Source organism: Mustela putorius, unplaced genomic scaffold (genome assembly GCF_011764305.1).
Source record: "Mustela putorius furo isolate JIRA1106 unplaced genomic scaffold, ASM1176430v1.1 tig00003834_pilon_pilon_pilon, whole genome shotgun sequence".
Lineage (NCBI taxonomy): Eukaryota > Metazoa > Chordata > Mammalia > Carnivora > Mustelidae > Mustela > Mustela putorius.
The window spans coordinates 114596139-114617759 of record NW_025421987.1 but is presented as its reverse complement, the minus strand read 5'-3'; the positions used below and the strand labels follow the sequence as shown (position 1 = coordinate 114617759).

At 38.2% G+C, this 21621-nt stretch overlaps 1 protein-coding gene across 1 annotated transcript in view; it reads right to left on the bottom strand.

Annotated features, from left to right (window-relative positions):
* KCNH8 (potassium voltage-gated channel subfamily H member 8) overlaps window positions 1–21621 on the bottom strand; it is a 253019-nt gene that overhangs the window by 142805 nt on the left and 88593 nt on the right. Inside the window, exon 5 of the mRNA XM_045088951.1 lies at window positions 16513–16753. Within this exon, the coding sequence (XP_044944886.1) occupies window positions 16513–16753 (241 nt within the window). The remainder of the gene's footprint in view (window positions 1–16512; window positions 16754–21621) is intronic.

Here is a 21621-nt window from a genome sequence, read left to right as displayed (position 1 = left end):
AAAACCTGTAACAGCAATGCTCTTGATAAATGAATGTGGAGAAAGAGCATATTTATTTTGCAAGAAAAGATCTGCATGTTGTGTTGATATTAGGTTGGGAAGTCAGTGAGTCAAAATTATACCCAAGAGAACTTTAGCCACCCATAAAGTACGTCATTCTAACACATCATCTCTCATCAAGTCCACTGTATTGCCTTTCTCTTCACCATTAAAAGAGACTGTGGCATCTTAAGTTAAGTAGCAGGTGAAGCAGCTGACCCACAACCAGTGGTCACATTGTAACTTCTTTAAAAGACTAAAATCACATTCAAGTCAATAAAATCCCCATTGAATGGGAGAAACAAAGGAAATAAGACCTATCTTGCACCTTACTTCATCTTGTCCTTAGGCTGAATGATGAGGGAAATTTCCTTTAATATTTAATATTTAAAACAGTACCTTGTTTTCCTTCTCTCTCTCCTTCTATCAGTCTAAAAGTCCTGCAACTGTACTGCAACTGTAGTCTATCATGCAAAATATAACAGTAAAAGATCGCTGTTCACCAAAATTCACATTCCTTTTTATCCAGAGGAACAGAATTGCAGCTGGAAGACAATTCTCACCCCCTTTGCCACTGGTGCGGTCACATTTGAGGTTCTTGCAATGGAAGGACTGTATGTAGATTTTACATTTTGCACATAAAATTGTGCATATTTGTCTCTCTGCACTCTTTGCTTTTCTGTTTCTGCTGCTTGGAATGGAGAACAGAGTGACCTTAGAAGCCACTAAATATAGTAGAGCCACTGTCGGTCTCAGTTCTTAAACAATGGCATACGGTAACCACCTTCCCCCTCTTCTCTCTACCAGCCTTCAATACACTCCCCAGAACATAAGTGAGAGAGAAATAGCTTTCTACATCTCATAAACCACTGAATTATTGTTGCAGCTCTTGTTACAATAGTTTACTGGACGTAACTAATACACAAAGCAAACTCCACTGCGCTCATCCTTCCATTAACTTCATAATTTAACATTTCTCATGAAATACTGTTTTGGTAGCTGGTCTTGACAGTCCAATCAGACTGTGACCTTTTGTCATTATGAGCAAGGGACTCACCCAATTCTCCAGCCTCTTCTAAGGATGGCAGCACTCCTAAGTAGTAGTTTTCCTTTTATAATTTTCAGCCAAAAATTGGTCAGTGTTATTTCAACATAAACCCCTTCCTGCAACAGCTCCTAGGCATTCAGCCTCCTGGTGTTGCTTGCTTAAAGCCAACACATTAGTCTGATCCACTGAGGTCACCTGGTATAAATTTGTCAGAGTTAGCACAGGACAACCACTTAATGTAGAACTTCAGGTAAAGAATGAGTAATGTTTTAGCATAAGTAAGTGCCATAAGAAGAAAAAGTCCTTTTATTGCTACAACCATCCTTAGCTTAATAAATCTTTCAAGAGACATCCAGGTGACCTGAAATTGGCCATACCTTCTCATCTCCCCAAAACATGTGTACAAATCCACCTGATGTCCCGATCAGGAACCTTAAAAACATGTGTGTGTGTGAACATGTGTGTACATGTGTGGATGTGCATGCCACCAGACGGATCCTGAGGCTGAAGTGAACTGTGCAGAAGTAACATGTTTCAGCACCACAAATACGAAATATCACGTCCTCATCTGTCTCTCTTCCATTAGCATCTGTTGTTTCCATTCTTTGAAAAATAGTATCTCTGTTTTCTGCTAAGCTATTAACTTCTTTTAGTTCCTTCCTGTAGATCTTTACTTTGATCATCAATTCATGCACAGCAAGAAACATTCCATCTATCTTTTCCCACCTACTTTTATGGTTGTACATTCTTAGGCTTTGTCTTGTTGTGCACCTCTGCAATGACCTTATTAGGTCTTCACATTTTTTTAAAAGGGTTGCAAATATTAAACATTTCCTCTTTTTTTTTTTTTAAAGATTTTATTTATTTATTTGACAGAGAGAAATTACAAGTACACTGAGAGGCAGGCAGAGAGAGAGAGAGAGAAGGAAGCAGGCTCCCTGCTGAGCAGAGAGCCCGATGTGGGACTCGATCCCAGGACCCTGAGATCATGACCTGAGCCGAAGGCAGCGGCTTAACCCACTGAGCCACCCAGGCGCCCCTGCATTTCCTCTTTTTTGGTCTTGGTCTCCCAAAAAGATGAATGAGATGAATTGCTTCATGTTTGGTATTCTAGACTTTTGTTCCCTTCCAGATTATTTCTAGTTTTTCTACACTTTATTATACATTTTGGATTATCCAGGGTAAAGAAAATTGTTTTGAAGATCTCCAAAGGAATACCACCAAAATTACTGATTTCCATGAAAACTGAAATAATAGTCATGCTATGGGCACACCATTATTAAATTTAAAATATGTGTACTTTTTTGTAATTTATCCTTTAAAATTATAATCTTAGTTTGCTTAAATATGATGATATAATAATGTTATGACTATTTGGGATGAACACTGGCTTTTATTTATTTTTTCAGAAGACATATTTATTTATTTGACAGACAGTGAGAGAGCAGGGGGAGGGGCAGAGGGAGAGAGAGAAACTCAAGCATTCTCCCTGCAGAGCATGGAGCCCCAGGTGAGACTCGATCTCATGACCCTGAGATCATGATCCAAGCTGAAACCCAGTCTGACACTCAACTGGCTGAGCCACCCAGCTGCCCAATGAATAATGGCTTTTAAAAAATATAACTAGGTACAAATGTAGTGATCTGAAGGGGTAAGTGTACCTGAATGTTTATAGCAGCAATGTCCACAATAGCCAAACTATGGAAAGACCCTAGATGTCCATCAACAGATCATCAACAGATGAATGGATAAAGAAGATGTGGCATATATATATATATATATATATATATATATATATATATATATATAGTGGAATACTATGCAGCCACCAAAAGAAATGAAACCTTCCATTTGCGACAATGTGGATGGAACTAGAGAGTATTATGCTTAGCGAAACAAGTCAATCGGAGAAAGACAATTATCATATGATCTCCCTGATATGAGGAAGTTGAGAGGCAACATGGGGGGTTTGGAGGGTAGGAAAAGAATAAATGAAACAAGATGGGATCAGGAGGGAGACAAACCATAAGAGACTCTCAATCTCAGGAAACAAACGGAGGGTTGCCAGGGGGAGGGGGACAGGGAGAGGGTGGTGGGGTTATAGACACTGGGGAAGGTATGTGCCATGGTGAGTGCTGTGAAGTGTGTAACCCTGGCTATTCACAGACCTGTACCACTGGGGCTAATAACACATTATATGTTAATAAAAAAATAAAAAAATATAAATAGGCTGTAATCTCAGCCCTTGCACTTAGTAGCTGTGTCTACCTTGAAATGTTTTGCCTTTTTACCTTTTCTAAGTTCTAATTTCTATTTAAGTGATGAAGCTAATAACTATTGCCCCTCATTTATTTACTCAGCCAATATTTATGGATCATCTAATAGAAGAGATACATGTATTGGCTAGATTCTGGGTGTACAAAGAATACTAATATTCTGTTCTTGCATTCAAAGAAATTATAATTTAGCAGGAGATATAGGAAATTATAAAGTTCAGTGATGAGTGTTCCGGAGGAATAGCTATACTAAAAAAGGAATAGTTAACTTGGAAGGTGAAGACCTAGCAGGTGAAGCTTAGGAAAGTCAAGTGCGAGATCACAAGTGATCTCTGTCCTGAGGGATGGATAAGAGTTATTGAGGCAAAAGAGAAAGAGGATGGAAGCTGCAAATATGCATTTCTTTAAAGTTCAAGAATAGGGGTGCACCTGGGTGGCTCAGACACTTAATCAACCAACTCTTGATTTTGGCTCAGCTCATGGTCTCAGGGTAGTGAGCCTGAGCCCTTCATTGGACTCCATGCTGGGCATGGATCTTGCTTAAGAGTCTTTCTCCCTCTCCTTGTGCTCCTCCCCGCACCTTGTACATGCACTCAATCTCTCTCTCTCTCTCAAAAAAAAAAAAAAAAAAAAAAAAAGAGAGAGAATAGGAAGTGATTGAAGGGTTTTTTAGGCAGGGAGATGACATGATCAAATACACATTATATCGAGACAACAACAGCAACAAAAACCTGACTCTAACATAGTGAATAGATCATAAGAGTATGAGCAAGAAAGAAAGTTGGTCAGGGGGCATGGCAGTCCAGTCAGAACTGATGGTGACTGGAACCAAAGTGGTGGCAGTGAAGAGAAGAGACAGTGTACCAACAGACGGCTAGTGGTGGACCACCCAGGACTCTGAGCTTGATTTTACTGGGGGATGAAGGGAAGGGGAGCAATCTGTGAAAAGCCCTATGTTTACGGCTCACAGGGTCCTGTTCAGAGGTATGGGAAAATCCAGGAAGGGAAGAGGGGAGTAGTTTAGGAAAAGAAGGTGATGACTGTCTTATTTACTATCAAAGTGAATTTCCAGTCATGCTCACTTTCAAACATTCAACATCGATTTACTGCACTGTTACTGTATACCAACACCTGGAATCCAGTGTCTTCATGCCTTGCGCTGCTCTGCTTCTGAGCGGGTGGTCTTTATCCAATGGCCCTATCTGTGTTAGGTTTTTTGAAACATTCCATTCCAGCAGTGAATTTCATTCTTCCCATAAGGCCAGGCTGAGGTAGAATCACAAAAGGACGAATAACCACAAGCACTGCTTATTTCTTGTGGCCACTTTAGTAAGTTCATCTCATTCCAGATGCTCAGCCCTCATGGTCTCTCACCCCACTTCCCTATCAATGTCTCTGATCCCATCTTCACAGTCCATGACTAATACTGACCAGCTTTATATCTATTTCAAAATACACCAGAGATGTCTTTCCTGCAATCATGGAATCATCTACACAGCCTGGAGCAAGGCACCACTGCTCTTTCACAGTCTCCCAAAAGTTTCACACTGAGGAAGGTTTTTCCAATTATTGTAGAGGCTTCTCAAGAATGGGGAGAATGCCTTCACTTTCTTCAACACACTTTTCACCATTCCATGTATGGTATCAGGTTTATGTCAGGGTTGCCTTTAAATAATTCTTAGCAGTTAATTGTTTAAAAAGATTTCTAATTTTCTGGTGGGCAGGATGTCCAGCTAAGTTGAGACTAGCATCTCTTTGCTTCTCTGCACATCCGTGGGTCTCTCTTCTCCCAGACGTGGACAGCATCCTAGTACCTAGCTTTTTGAATTGCTGAGTTCATCTCACACTCACCCTATGGAACCATTTGGGGGGGCCTTGAGAAACTTTTGGAATGTTTGCAAAAGGCAGGCAAGGCACCACAACCTATGGGATTTCTCAAGCTATCTGCTGTTTGCTTATTGGCACTGACTTATTAAGGATTAGTTACTCTAAAGTGAACTATACTGCGGGCACCTGGGGGGCTCAGTTGGTTAAGCACTTGCCTTCAGCTCAGGTCATGATCCAAGAAGCCTGCTTTTCTGCCTTTGTGCATCCTCCCCACTGCTCTCTGCCTCTCTCTCTCTCTCTCTCTCTCAAATAAATTTTAAAAATCTAAAATAATAATAATAATAATAATAATAATAATAGAGTGAGTCATACTGTTTAAAAATAAAGAACAGCCAGCTGTGGGACCATATGAAAAAACCATGGAGGCCTGCCTTTGGAAAAGAAGGCTATTGTTCAACTGGATGAGCCACACTTCCTGTTTTGTTGATCTGTACCATGGTAGTAAGTAAACATTAGTCTACTGCTTACTATGGGTCAGATATGTATTAGCTGGAGGAACTGGAGAAGTAAATATATTATCCAGTCCATGTCCTTTGGGAACTCATAGTTTATTTATGGTATGTGTGTGGAGTCGGGGAGAAATAGACAACTATAATAGAGGGCAGAAAAGTGAGGGAGGGAAAGCATTTAAATAATGCATGAGGGAAAACTAGCCCAGACTCCTGATAGGAGTAAGATGACTTAAAAAGACGATCTTGTAGAAGAGGCCAAAGATGCCATTTCAAGGATAAGGAGAATTTTATTAGATAAAGCTAAGGTGATGTGTTGCCTCCCCCCACCTTTTTTTATGAGAGTACCAGCTATGAAAGATATGAAAATACAAAGTATGTAGGGAATGGCACAGTTGAAGAAGTGCTGGTGGTCCAGTATGACTGGAGACACAGGAAAAAGGATAAAGTGATGATAGATAAAAAGATGAGAGTCTAGACCATGGAGGGTCTTCTAAACTATGTTGAGGAACTGCCATGTGCAATCATTTGAGTGACATCATATTGGTCCTCAACAAAAATTTAATGAACAACACATAATGAATTACATCTAGGCCTAGGTGACCATAATGTTTTCTGTTATCTAAAATATCTAAAGGGGTGCCTGAGTGGCTCAGTAGGTTGGGCCTCTGCCTTCAGCTCGGGTCATGATCTCAGGACCTGGGATCAAGCCCCACATCGGGTTCTCTGCTCAATGGGGAGCCTGCTTCCCCCTCTCTCTCTGCCTGCCTTCCTCTCTGCCTACTTGTGATCTGTCAAATAAATAAATAAAATATTTTTAAAAATTAAAAAAATAAAATATTTAAAGGGGTGCCTGGGTAGATCAATAGGTTAAGCCTCAACTCTTTATTTTGGCTCAGGTCATGATGTCAGGGTCGTGGGACCAAGCCCTATATAAGGCTCCATGCTCAGTATGGACTCTGTTTAAGATTCTCTCTCCCTCTTCCTCTGCCTTTCTCCCATCTCTATAAACAAACCTTTTTGAAAATCAAATAAAATATTTAAACAACTTCTCAATATACTCAATATATATTTGCTTTAAAAATTATGTATTTATTTAATTTTAAAACTGTTGGCAATTGGAGAAGAGATTATTTCAACGGCAAATGCTAAGTGAATGGGTTGAAATGGGAATTATAAACCATATAAATGATGTCACTTTTACTTAGAGAGTATGAATTTTTTTTTTATACTGCAAGGAAACATATATGAAAAAGTGGGAAAAAGAGAGAATGACATAGCAGAGTTCATGTTTGGTAAGAGACAAATGGGAAAAAAAAATCCTGCATTAGTCTGCAATAAATTTCTAAATCAAGAACTCATAATTTTCCTCTGGGTTTCTAAATTTAGTAATATTCCATTTTTAATTTCCTTGCCTTGTTCAAAACAAGCCCTATTGTTTCATATTTTATGAGCACGTGCTCCTTTTCATACTCTATTTACAGTAATAGGTAAGTCACAGGGCAGCATCATTCTCAAATGAACGCTAAGACAATTTTCCTCTAAATCTACCATTTCACAAACATTTCAGATATAAACATAATGGATTCGGATACATCGTGTAATAAGTTTTGTATCTGTCAGGCAAATGTAACTCTATTTTCCATGTATATATATCTTATCTCCTAAGGAAAAAAAATTAGAAAGAAATAACAATGATGCAATATTAATAACACTATTTTATCTGAATTACTCCATTAAGTGAAATGACTGTTTAGTAGTAAAACAAATTCAGAAAGTGACAGGCACCTATAACTTTGCACAAGATCTATTACTATAAAAAAATATTAGCATGAAAAAAATATTAGCATGAACAAATTGTATTTCAACTAGAACTTTACTGACCAATAAATGCTCTAAGAATAATGTGATTAAAAAATGAAACTTTGAAAATATGCTGTAAGCTGTATATGTTAATATTCTATGGTCCAATTATTCCACCCCTTAAAATATTCTTTTTTTTTCCCCTTAAAATATTCTAAATACATTTGATGTTCTCTTTCCTTGGAATATCCTTCATTGAGACATACAGTTCCTTGTTTCCTTGCTTCACTTCTGTTTTTATTTAAATGCCCTGTTCTTTTTTTTTTTAAGATTTTTATTTATTTATTTGACAAACAGAAATCACAAGTAGTCAGAGAGGCAGGCAGAAAGAGAGGAGGAAGCAGACTCCCTGTGGAGCAGAGAGCCTGATGTGGGGCTCAACCCCAGGAGCCTGGGATCATGACCTGAGTGGAAGGCAGAGGCTTTAACCTGCTGAGCCACCCAGGTGCCCCTAAATGCCCTGTTCTTAATTCTCATTACTGACCACCTCATTTAGGATTACGATCCATTTCTTTTCCCTTCTTTGCTTTACTATTCTCCATGCAATTCACCACTATATTACACATGTTATTTGTTTTGATTCCTGTTTATCTCTACTGGAATATAAGTCCTATAAAGGCAAAGACCCTGATTTGTTTCACTATTCTATCTCTACCAACCAAAACACTGCATGGTAAACTATAGGCATTCAATATATATTTATTTAGTTAGTGAATAAATGTGTTTTTCCATAAAGATGTGCTCTATAATTTTTTAAGTAGCAAAAAAATCATCTTAAATGTGCAACAATTAAGACATGGCTAACTAAACAGAATAGTTCATTTATATAATGGAATATTATGCAACTATTAAATGTTTATAAATACTTATAAAACTCAGAGAAATGCTTACATTAAAATCTCATGTGGAAAAATGTCACCAAAATTTGTATAGACTGTGATCACAATCATATGAAAATAAGTAGGGCAAACAACAACCAGAAAGTTTGAATGTGGAAGCAGTAGTTGTGCTGGGATGGGTGTGACTGAGGACTGTTTGTTTTCTCCCGTTTCTATTTTAAAATTTTTGTAATTAACATGGTCTACACGTCAATAGTGCCACGGTTGAAAAACTACTTACCTACATGCCCATTTTACATGAACTTTAAAACCTTTCCATATAATTCAGAGGGTGGTTGGATTATGGACATTGGGGAAGGTATGTGCTATTGTGAGTTCTGTGAAGTGTGTAAACGTGTCGATTCACAGAGCTGTACTGCTGGGGCTAACAACAAATGATATGTTAATACAAAAATTTAAAAATTAAAAAAAAGACTTTCCCATATAATTCAATCATAAATGATGCAACCATCCACTCACAAAAGATGAATTCCCCATAAAGAAATATTTATGTTTATTTATTCTGAAAAACCTAAAGAAGCAACAATGAAACTGACAGTTTATTTGCAAAAATAAATGCAATTTTACTCCTTGCTTCAGTGCTTGAGTAGGTACTTTTAAGTACCTCTGTTAAGTACTTATTTGGGAGCCTTTAATAACAATAGTGAAAACAGTAGCTTACTGTTCAATGGACTCTTTTGGTTTCCCCCCAAAGCATTCTGACAACATCTCTTCACTCTTGAGATAAGACACTGGGTATGTTATACTTCTGTAGGAATCTGAAGTGATGGAGTAGTTTTCTGGTTTTGTTTTGTTTTGTTTTTGTTTTTTGTTATTGTCTAATTATTGCTATATCCTCAGGTTTAAATTTCTTCACCAGATAAATAGCTGGTCAGTAGCCGAGTGGGTACTGATTCATGTCCAGTCAATGGTTATGCTCAGTACAGCACATTGTACTTATTCAATAATCCAAATGTATTATCTGGGAATGTAGAGAGTGGGATATTCTTGTTGTCAGGTTAAAAATGCCCACATGAGACACAGGTCAAATCAGAGCCATGGCTATGAGTGCCATTCTGAGTTCTGCTTATTAAGAGACCCTATTAATCAATCCAAGGCATTGTGAAGGGTAGGGATGTGGGGGTGCAGATACAGGGGTATACAGCTGTGTAGGTTTCCAGAGGGAGGAGGGAGAACAGGAGAAAGAATGTATATGAGAGCAGGAGAGGAAAAATGGGGCAGATGGAGGGAGAGTAAAAGGAGGGAGAAACTCAAATAGTAAGAGGCAAATGAATGGTAACTTTAGACTTTTAAATATGTAGTCCGGCAATACCAGGATCGCCAAAGATTTTATGTTAAGATTTATTTGAATTCTCTCATCGCCATGAAATTTAAACTTTCTTTATTGTTAGAAATCTTTCCCTTCAGTATCCAAGTCTGTAACTTTAATATCAGTCATCTGATTAAATGGGAAAATGACATACCTTTGTAATTTTCAAGAAAATGATAAGTTGGGCTTTGCTTGTACAATGAAAGAACAATAAAATGTCTATAGTATTTCAGTTTCCACTGAGATTTATATATTTTATCTTAACAGAAAAAGACACCCAAGAATGCTGAAAGAAAGTATTTCTTTTGTATAAAAGATTTTATTTATTTATTTGAGACAGAGAGAGAGAGCACACAAGCCAGGGAGAGAGGCAGAGGGAGAGGGAGCATCACACTCCCCGCTCAGCAGGGAGCCCAATGCTCGGCTGGATCCCAGAACCCTGGGAGCAAAACCTGAACTGAAGGCAGACACTTAGCCGACTGAGCCACCCAGGCACCCCATGAATTAAAGTATTTCTTCTGAGGCTTGAATTTTTATCAGAAAGTTATAAACTATAGTTGAATGCTGTAAGAACATTACTCTTCGGTTCCACATTAAATGAGGAAAGGTATCTCAATAAAGACTATGCACAACGAAGACAGGACTTGGGAAGAAGTTTTTTAAAGCAAACATGTATCTCTAAATATCAGTAGAAATTGAACACAAGGGCGCCTGCCTGGCAGAGTCAGTTGGCATCCCACTCTTGGTTTCGGCTCAGGTTCTGATCTCTGGGTCATGAGATTGAGCCCTGACTTTGGGCTCCGCAGTCAGGCATGGAGTCTGTTCAAAAGACTCTTTTCCCCTCTCCCTCAACCCTTCCCCCTGCACTCTCTCTCTCTCAAATAAATAAGTAAATCTCTTTTTAAAATTTAATATTATTTTTTTCCAGTGTTCCAAGATTCATTGTTTATGCACCACACCCAGTGCTCCATGCAATATGTGCCCTCCATAATGCCCACCACCAGGCTCACCCAACCTCCCAACCCCTCCCCTCCAAAACCCTCAGTTTATTTCTCAGAGTCCACTGTCTCTCATGGTTCATCTCCCTCTCCAATTTCCCCCAACTCACTTCTCTCCTTTTCTCCCAATGTCCTCCGTGTAATAAATAAATCTTTTAAAAGAGAAGAAATTGAACACAGACCCCGTAAAATCATGAATTTGTTGAACAGAGAGAGGTTTCTATTCCTCTAAAACTAGTGATTAAGGCTTTAGCTAATGAGTTCCTTCTCGACTGTTACTGGAAGCCAAGCTTAGTGTCTTTCGGGCCTCATCAGAGCAAGGCAGGAAAAAGGATGAGGAGCGGAAATGAAGATGAGCCCTTTTCCTTGCTTCTGCAAATGCTGATGGAAGACTGGATGGGAGATGCACCTGGAATGATGGCCTCTAGTATTATCTGTGGTCATTTCAGTGCACGCCAGATAAAGGATGCCTGACTTAGGTAGATACACGATACCTTCTCTCAGCTTTCCTAAAAGGATGCTAAGGCAAATCTGTGGAAGTAGCTATAAAAGCCTTAGATCCTTTAAGTGGCAAATGAGTCCCCGGACACTCATGTTCTTGAAAGCTAAGGAATGTTCTGGTCTACCTTATTCCCATGATTAGCTGAACTTTCAGTTTATATTGAAGAGTGATTGTTTCTGAAGAATAGTGGATATTAAAGCAAACTGAAGAGACAGAGGCTTGGTGACATTATTGACAATTGACAATACTTATCAGTACTGATTAAATAGTGAGTAAACTTATTTCTTAATACAATAACCTCATTAAATCCTCACAATAATGCTACTACCCATTGTACAAATGGGTTTAGGGTTTTAGTCCTCGCTTGGCCAGTAATCAGCTAGATCCTGGATAAACTGCTTACTTTTTTCTCTCTTTTCCTTCCTATATATAAACAGATACACCTGTGTTAATTACTTCACAAGCTTATAATAATAATTGCATGATAAGAAGAAATAAAGATTCTGAGATAGCAAAATTTAGTGACAGGTAAATGAATAGAAGCATTAATTAACAAAGCATTATGAAGGAGGAAAAAATAAAATAACCAGAAATGAAAACATAAATATATACTCATAAGACAAACTACATGTAGAGGAGTTCTATTCATTATTTGGGGTATAATCATTTGTAGATAAGTAAATTGTGATCTAAAAGCATTAAACACCAAATGATGGTAGTGCTGATTAATGCATTAAAGTCCCACTGAGAACCAGTGAAACAGAATTACCTAAATCAGTACGAAGTATAACCTTAAAAACATAAAACTGAGGAAATATTACCTTTTGAATATGTATGGGGTGTTTGGGTTTTCATAATAACTGGGGAGCACCGGTGGTGTGTAGTCAGTAGTAAGGATGCTGGATGTTCAGTCCCGGCCAGTATGGTCTACATGATGTGTGTCTGCCCTTTATCCCCCATGACTCTCAACTGTCCTCTTGTGACTAAGGGGAATATAGAGTAAACAGATAGTACTATTGCATACCATGTTTACTTTGACTTTTAGCTTTCTGAGGATTCTTAGAGAAAGCAATTCAGAGTTACAGCATTATGGCACAGTTCATGATTCCACTAAGCCTTTGTGATCATAACAGCTAGTAAGTAGTATGCACAAACTCCATTCTAGAGAGGAGCACGGTAGAATGACAGAAGAAAGAGCATTCTGTTCCTCTGGAAAGGATTTATCACTGAACCTCTGAAATGGCTCAGTGCAAGGGGTCATAGATGACAGAGCAGTGGTTTTTTAAAAAATTTTAGAGTGATACAGCTATCAATAACAAAATGTCCAATAACAGCCGCCCCCATAAAAGGAACATTATTATATCGCTCAATAAGGACTCCACCTCTTCTTGCCTCTGTCTCTCCTCAGGATTAAAGATGGCTGCAGAAATTACAATACATCATACCCTTCCATCCACACATCCTACTCTTCCATCCACACATCCTAGGTGAAAGAAAGAGAGAAGGACACAAATATTTTCCCCCATATGTCTCTCTTCTTTTTTCAGGGGAAAAAATAACCTCCATAAAGTCTCATAGAAACAATCTCTCTATATCCTATTGGATAGAGCATAACTTACTCCTCACCTGAAACTGGCTTGAAATTCTCGTAATTCATTCCCTAGATCTGGGATACTGCTGCCTGCACGAAATTGGGTTCTTTGGGCTTTTGATAAGGAAAAGGGGTAAGGGGTAAGTGATTATTGGATCTATGGGCATACCACAATTTCTGCCACCAACATTGCAAAGGTTAAAACTATTAATTTCTGCATTCGTGGAAGAAAGAGAACGAAATTGGTACTTCTTTCTCTCATTTTCTGTCTCATTGCTATAAATAAAAGAAGGCAAGCTGAGTAGAATTTTTCAGAAAATGAAATCACATTGGTTATCAACCCTTGAGAAACCTGATCTGAAAACCAGGAGACCTGAATGTCCCACCAATTAGTAATACGGCCTTGCGCATATCACTAGGGCTCAGTTTCCCACCCATAAAGTAAGAAAGACTGGATTAGATAAATTACTAGTAGGTCACTTCCCATTGCAAGTTTCTGTAAGACTTTGAGTCAGCAGCTAAATTATACATGATGACTTTCAAACTGAAAGTAATTTCATAACCACTTTGTAACTTATAGTCAAACCTTACATCCTATTGATCCTAAAGAATTAATGTGGTTTACAGAGCAATTTATTTTAAGATGAAGGGAGTAGTTAAGGGAGTTTCAAACTCACCATTCGTTTTTATAGTTTGGCTAACATAATAATACTCAGATACTTTATAGTGAATTTATCAGGGAAGAATATTTTTAAGTCTGTCTTCCCAAAAGAATATTACTTAGTGGCCTGGAGAGAAATCAGTTGGGAGGTAAAAGTAATATTAGGAGATGCTGGATTAATCACAGTTAAACATTTCTTGATCATTGAATTTCTCGGAGGATTTACAAAGCTAATGCACACTTTGAGTTACCAAAAAAGAGATATTATCTTTCAAGTTTCACTTTGACTATATATTCTTTTTTCATGGAACACTTCATTTTCGCCATTTAGAAAATAATCCCATCACCTTACATTTGTATAGAGTGGTTTAATCAAGAAGATGTTTGGAAAGCATCATGTTTTGCTATACGAAAGCCTTTCCTTCCCAAACCTCTTTTAAACTACTTTTTAACAGTTCTGACCCAGCTGATTAAAAGATGCCAATTTAATAACACTATTCTATAAATAGAAAAGAAACATGTTAAATATGCATATAGATTTTGCCACACATACCAACCTGGTAACTATTAAATGGTACAAGCACTGCCCTATTAGTATTGTAAAATTACAGTATTACAGGTTATGCACTCTTATTCTTACTATTTTGATTTATTCCTCAGTGATCATTGTTAGGTCACCTTTGTGAAATATTTCATAGAATAAACGTTCTGGGAGATTTTCTTTGAGAAATTTTCAACTCTTTTTCCAAATCTGTTAAAATAAATTGTAGATACGTTTCAACTCATTTAAAAGAAAAAGAGCAAGAAGACAGCCATAGCAAAGAGCAGTCAAGTTTTTCCTGCTTATGAAGACATGTCATTCAAGAGGGCATTCCAGACTGGGATCCCTCTAAAACTGTTGGCAGGCCAAAAATCTCAAATTCTAACATAATCTATATAGAAGGTAAACAGCATTAAAAACAAGAGCGAATTTCCATTTCTTTGTCATGCTACTTGGAAGGAGTGGGTATTGCCTACACAGAAAATCATCTTGCTGTCCCAGCAGAGCAGAAATGTCAGTCACAAAGAATACAGAAGATTTAGGGGTAACTGGCAAGGGGCAAGCCAGACTCTCTGGTTTAGTAGAAGAAAACAGCCTTAAAAAAAAAAAAAGCCAACCAACCAATTCAACCCTCCAAAATTGTATAAAGTATCTTTCTCCTAAGTGTCAGTTCTGAGTGTAAATGTATCATCATCGGCCAGTGAGCCTGTAGTACAGAAGCAGCTTCTAAGCCCATAGAATTTCAAGTATCTAAGAACAAGGAAAAGTGGAAACTTCAAGATATAACCATGTCCCTATAACAGAGTTGTAAATAACAACATTATTAATAATAATGACATGAAATATTTGTTAAGCAGATACTCGGGCATAATAAACATGTTGAGTGACTGTTCTTGTTCTTGAGAATTTTGAATAGGTCACAGGAAGTCTTTTTAGAGTGCTAATTTATGCACATGTCATGGGTGGGTAGGAGAAGTCATGGAAGGTTAGCAAAGAAAAAGTTTATAAAACCATAGAGGATTTGCTTATGGATACACCCAAATGTGTGCAAGGTGGAATGTTGTTATTTGCCATTGACTAGTGATTTCTGTTATTTGCTATTGATCAGTAACCCTTTACTACAGTTACACATTTGTAATGAAGAACAGGTTTAAAAAAAAAAAAAAATTACAGATCTATTTCCTTGACTTTGTAGCCTTGCCAAGCTACCCAAGTAGACAATATCGCCATCTAGTGGTATATACATACTACATACTACAGCAACCACTTTTGGGGTGGAAGCAGGGGTCCTAACAGCTTTAAGGGGGGGGGGGGTTCCCAGTAAATGCAATGGTAATAATGGTGTCAAAGCCACACCAAGAGCATACAAACTCATCCAGATGAAATGTGCTGACATTCAGTTAGAGAACCCACTCTGGTCCCAAAGCTTTATCAGCTGCACAGAGAAAAAAGTACCATCACGACTGAAATAAGGATTGGACCTGCCTCATTTATTTTCTTTCCTTGAACTTTTAAGATTCATTTATCATTCCTTTGTTCACCTACATGCTTGAAAACATTTTCCAAACACTTTTTTCATCTTTACAATAAGGATATTGCCCTATATCACCATGGCTAGGTAAAGAAGCAGGTATCAGGTTACCAGTGATGGTCCAGAACTAAGGGACAAGGGACATTTCTGTACTACCTTTGCAATTTTCTAAGGATCTAACACACACACACACACACACACACACACACACCACCCCTCTACAGGGAGTCAAGGAGTCAATCTAAGCCTTAATGGAGTTATAGGATTCATCTTAAAATGAACAAGGAAGAGCTAGGCTTTGATATAAACAGATGAAGATTTAAGGGACAGGGAAATAAGAGGCTTATAAGAGTAGAGCACAGACAGCTTCAGCTGAGGTTCCCAATATTCTAGAGATGAATATTCTTAGCAAGCATCTCTTGGGGCCTCTTTTTAGGTTAAAATCAGATACTCTCTGCGTCTCCTGATTGCCTGTTTCTGCAACCAGGCCAACTATGACAAGAGCCACCAACATGCCACAAAGGCATGGAAGGGAATGGAGGACCAAGCCCAAGTCTGGACCATTATTAGACCACTGATGGATTTTGGCCAAGCCCCATCTCTGACCCTGTGCAATTAAGATCATGATGGATGTGAGAGTACCAACAAAATAGCCATTAAGCCTTTTTTAACCCATTTTTGACAACACAAGGATAGACACACAAAACATGGGTTTAGACCTGTTTGATTAAAGGAACAGTGAGAAAGCTGGAAGAGGCAATTTTCAGAAATCCAAATATGCATTTCTCCAAAATTTGCATCCGAGGCTTAGTCATGCCCATGCAAATGGATCTTAGTTCAAATTCATGTCAGAAAAATCTGGAACAACACTTACTTCCTCTATGCAAATCCTCTAGGAAAGCAGCCGTTGGTTCTTACCTATAATAAAAAGAATCTCCACTGCAATGTCACTGACTGTTGTGCTCCGAGTCGTGGACAGGTCATCGTTGCCAATAAAGCAAACGTTGTAAGGTACGGTCACGGCAACATAAAACGTCGCCAACAGAATAAGCCAGTCCCAGCCAGCTTTAAAAGTGCTAAAATGCAAAAGTATGAATTTGGACTTTTTTGCATCGGAAACTTTATACTCCGGAAATGCTGGTTTATCTACAAAAACATTCTGTGGATAAAGACAAAAAGGAGAGAAGGGAGACACAACATTAGAAGCAAGGATCACACAGCCTTAAACACAGTTCTGTGAGGAGGACTGTTCCTACACACAAGGCCAACACATGTTTACAAGTGACTTTTAGAAGGTGGGGAGGCAAACAGTAGAGATGCACATACTGAAGCTGAGCAGAGATCTTTGCTCTAAGTAACAGGAATGTGCAGAATTTAGTCATAAGCGGTAAGTGAATAATCTAGACTTTGTTCATTTAGAACAATTGCTCATTACCTAGAATGTCACCTATAAACACCCACAGTTGCCAAGTATAATCCTTTACATGCTGAAAACAAAAAGATACATTTCCATTCCTATGGTCATGGGGACATTCCATATTCTTGTAGTTTCGAGATGACAGTCCTTATCTAAAGGGTATATTGGACGGGAAATTCTTCTAGTAATAGCAAAGGTACCTTTTTTTCTTTCCAGAAAGGAGAGAGATATATGATCGACATTGTAAGGTTAACAGCTATCTACATTTCTTCCAAAATACAACCAGGTTGTGCTAACCACCTGCATTTTGCATTGCAGCTATTGATGAGGTTTCAAGTTGCGAGCCCATATCTCATACCCTTCACTGGCATGGATTCATTGTGACACTTGTTAGCCCTTGCAGAGATGTTAACGTAAGACATGGTTGGTTACTTAAGAGTTATTCAAGTCAGAGGAGGAGAAAGGCAGTTTCACTGTGCAGCTTGATTAAATGCAGAATAGCTGGAGTTTTATAACTGCGAAAGCACTTCATTTAGAAAGCAGTCCAAATTGATGAACAATTCTTTATTGCGATGAGACAAACAGAGGTCCAACAATAGCATGTGTGGAAATTTGACAATTCTATGACCAGATACTTGCAGACCTTGCTTTGACCTCAATTAATGAGAAATACAAGATCGGTAATGGAAACTTTTGAAAGTTAAGTTGGATGAAGTGAACACCTTAAAGTTTTGGAATACATGTGACTTGCAGGTCACATTATGTTTTCTTGTTTCAGCCATTGAGGAAAGGACAAATTCGTGTGGAATGTTCAGGGATTCCTGAAGTACTTGAGGATTCAAGAAAGGTCAGAGCCTTCAGGAATACTTAGCTCTTCAGTGGTAACTACCAGTGACCAAATATTTTTGCTAACTTAATAGTAACTTACTCCCTACCTTACCTTTCTCCTTGGTAGGCATTCCCAACAAGTTTCCACTTCCTGTTAATATTCTCACTCAACCCATACAGGCACCCCCCATAATGCCAGGGTTTCGTGGTGAGGGACTACTTCACTACTTCCAGAAGGTTCTTTGATACCCATCTGCCACTGCATCTCTGTTCTGTTTAATTCCCTGAAACTTGACCTGCCTCTTTCGCATCATTTTTTGGTTTTCAGAAGCAAATGTAAAGGGTGGGCTTTGGCATAAAACACCTGTTGGGCTTCTCATTAAGGTTTAGGTAGGTGTACAGGAGAAGATAGAGTTAGGGTCAGTAAGTATTAACCACCTGAAGGCTGATAAGTACTTCTGTTTACAGAAGGACATGATAGATTCTCGTATAATTTTTTTTTTTTTTCAAATATAAGACATTAGTAGAGGAGCCATGGGGGAATGCCTCAATTGGTATCTGAGTAAGTCTTTTGCTATCATATTACAGAGATTAAAACTTTACCTCATTTGAGGGAGATGCCAGCTCTAGGAGAGAGGATTAAGAAAACTCAGGAAGTATTTTCCTTGGATTAGGCTGATTACATGAAGCATTAGTCATGTTGACACAAAAAGTCAACAATATGTATTAGTTATCTCCATAAGTCAGAAAACAAATCACACTATTTCATTTTTATAGGGTACTTAAAACATATTCCTTAAAATTATTTTAAAAGATACTAAGAATTCATTATATCTAGAATTAGGCTTAACTTGTGAAGGGTTTTTGACTCCAATGCTTCACATCATGACACTTCGCTTAAGTAAAAAATATAGATGCTCCTCTTCTCTTACAACTAGACTCGTCAAGTTTTATCAAAAGCCTTTTGAATGGAAGAAAATTTCTTATAATTGCAAAGTAAGCTTTCAGCAAGCTGGGGGAAAAGAGATCTATTATTTATAACCCTGAAACCTGGGGCTTGAGTAAGGAAAAATGCAACCAACAATTCTGAATTTATTTATATGTCGTTTATTAATTTCGAAGCATATTCTTTAGTACCAATGGTGTTTTAGCTCTTAAACCTCTACACATTTTTGAAACACAATGGTTAAAGCCAAAGCCTACCTAAGGTAACTGTTTCCTAAACCATTTTTGTAACTTTTCTTTGAAACTAACATGAATGAGCAAGGAGATGGGAAAATGTTTCTATGATCACTGCACCAAGTCCCAGGAAAGCGTTTGCCTTGCCCTTTGAGGACCACTGGTATCCAGCTCATAATGTTTGGGTTCTGAAAGCACTCTCCTCTCAAGCTCATGTGATCTTTACATTTCCTTGTGTTAGAGACCTTTACATCATCACATTGTTGTATAATAGAGTAACGCATCAAGGAGAGCAGAAATTAAGTGCCTTTTCTATGCTGTACCAGGCGGTCAGAGCCAGGACTAAAAGGTGTTACATCCTGATTCTCAAACCTGGCTAATGGTCTGATAGCTCATTTGCGTATGGTTGAATCACAGAATCCTATTCCACAGAACTATATCAAAGCACAGTGGCTTTGAGTCAGAAGACACACAGCTGGGTCCCACATCCTGCTTCCACTTTTGAGAACTTGAATAAGTTCTTTTCCATCATTAAAGTGGAACTAATAAAAATCATATCTAGTACTGGCTTACTATAAAAATCAAATAATACGAGCTAAGTGAAAGGAATTTGTAAATAGCAAAGAGTTGTAAAAATATTGAGAATTTGTGTGTGAATGTTACTATAACCAGAATTCCCCCCAAATGGATTGTTCAGCTGATAAATGATCCAGATCATTTTTTCTTCTTCATCCTTCTCTCTTCCTGCTGTCTTTAGCCATTCTACTCTGTTCTCCTTGAAAAGAGACAGAGACAGATACTACCTGTACCCTAATTCTAAAGATACTACCTGTATTGCCAGATCAGTTTGATTAGACATCCTTACTTACTATTATTTTAATGTTCCCCACTCATGTTTGTATTTCTTAAATGACTGGCAATTTGCCAAATTAGCTAAGTGGTGGGAATTATGGTTTTTTAAATCAGATTTTTAAGTGCTGTTCCGTATCTTGTTGGATCTAAAGGGAAAAACAGCATGTTCAGCAAACACATTTTGAAGCTTCATAATACTCGCTATGTTTAAATAATTTTTAGCTAAAGGGTAGAAGACAGTGTCAGCTTTCAGCATTATAGAATCTCTGGCTAATATTTGTTTAGGTGCTTTGTTGGTTGACCTGCATAGAATCAAGCCCAGATGCAGTTACCTTTGTTTCTTCCTGGAACTTGTTTAATGTCACTAGGGCTGGCTTAGTAACTGAAGGGAGATGTCAATAGGAACCAGTGGAAAGATCCAGAGAGCAAGAGGTGTACACTCTTTTAAGTCTATCCCTGGACTCTCAGCAAATCAATGTGACACCCAAGGCACAGGTGTCCTTAGAAAATCTTTATCCTAAGTCAAGCCAAAAGAAGCAGTGTGTGACTCCTCATGGTGGTGCCCGGCTGGTCAGCCCCAGCACGGGGCGATGGTCCTAGAGCACAAATGGATCAAAGCCTCTTGTTCTGGTTTCTAGAAGGAAATCACACCGAAGCCGAACTAGCTTGGTTATACTTTCTTGTCAGATCTCCCACTCGGGGAGGGCTCAGGCATCTTTCTTTGTTCACCACAGAGAAGCAGATACTTTGTATGTTTGATACAGGGCTGTTTTATCAGTGCATTTGTGTTAGGTAGTCTCCAGCTTTCTGTGTAAAAAGTAAGAAGCCAAAGAAACCCTTTGTGTCCCTAACTCCCAGGACTTCTAGATCATGGATTGATTCCAAAACAGCTCTGCTTGTTTGATGTGCCTTTTACTAATGGCACTGGCAAATTAGACCCTGAGTATTTGTATCTACCACCCATAGTCACACACCAGCAAAGACGTTGTGTTCTGAACACCCCGCAATGCACATTAATGATATTATTGTCATTTGAAAAATTATCTCTGAATATCTATAACTGAACAGACAGAGTTCTGGGTTTCTCAGCGACATCTTTCCGTGCTAAGAACTAATTATAAAATTCATGTGAATTCCTGTAAGTTGTGTGTGCACAGGACCACCTTTTTGAAGCACAGTTATTTGCTGTGGCTTGTGACAGAAAAGTATCAGGTTGCAGAAAGTAGCCCTAACTGTCATTTACTAGGAGTACCAGTTTTGACAAAATCATATGATATAAGGCACAGAATTTGAAACCCAATGTTCCATGGTGTGAAATTGCCGACTCTGTTTTGTAGAGGTTGTACTTTTTTTAAATGGAATCATGACTTGGATGTGTTCATGGTCCTCCCAGATAAAAACATTAAGTGAAATTAGATAAAGTGCAGAATAGACGGAACTACAATTAAATATGAGAAATTTTAACCAACAAGCTGTGAATATGTAGTCTATGACTTGGTGCACCATCTTGTTCATAAAATGTAAACAGTAGGTCCCCATTCACAGTATCCCCTCTACCATGTTGTACTGACTACAGTAATATTCTAATCTCTGTGCTGTACTAACACTGTGATTAAGCACTTTTATTGCAGAAATGTCTTATGATTGCTGACCTTTTCTATTTTATTCTTTATAGGAAAGCACAAACCAAAGTGCAAAAACATCTAGGAAAGCCAATAAATGAGTAATCGGAGCCTTTCTTTAGTGAATCA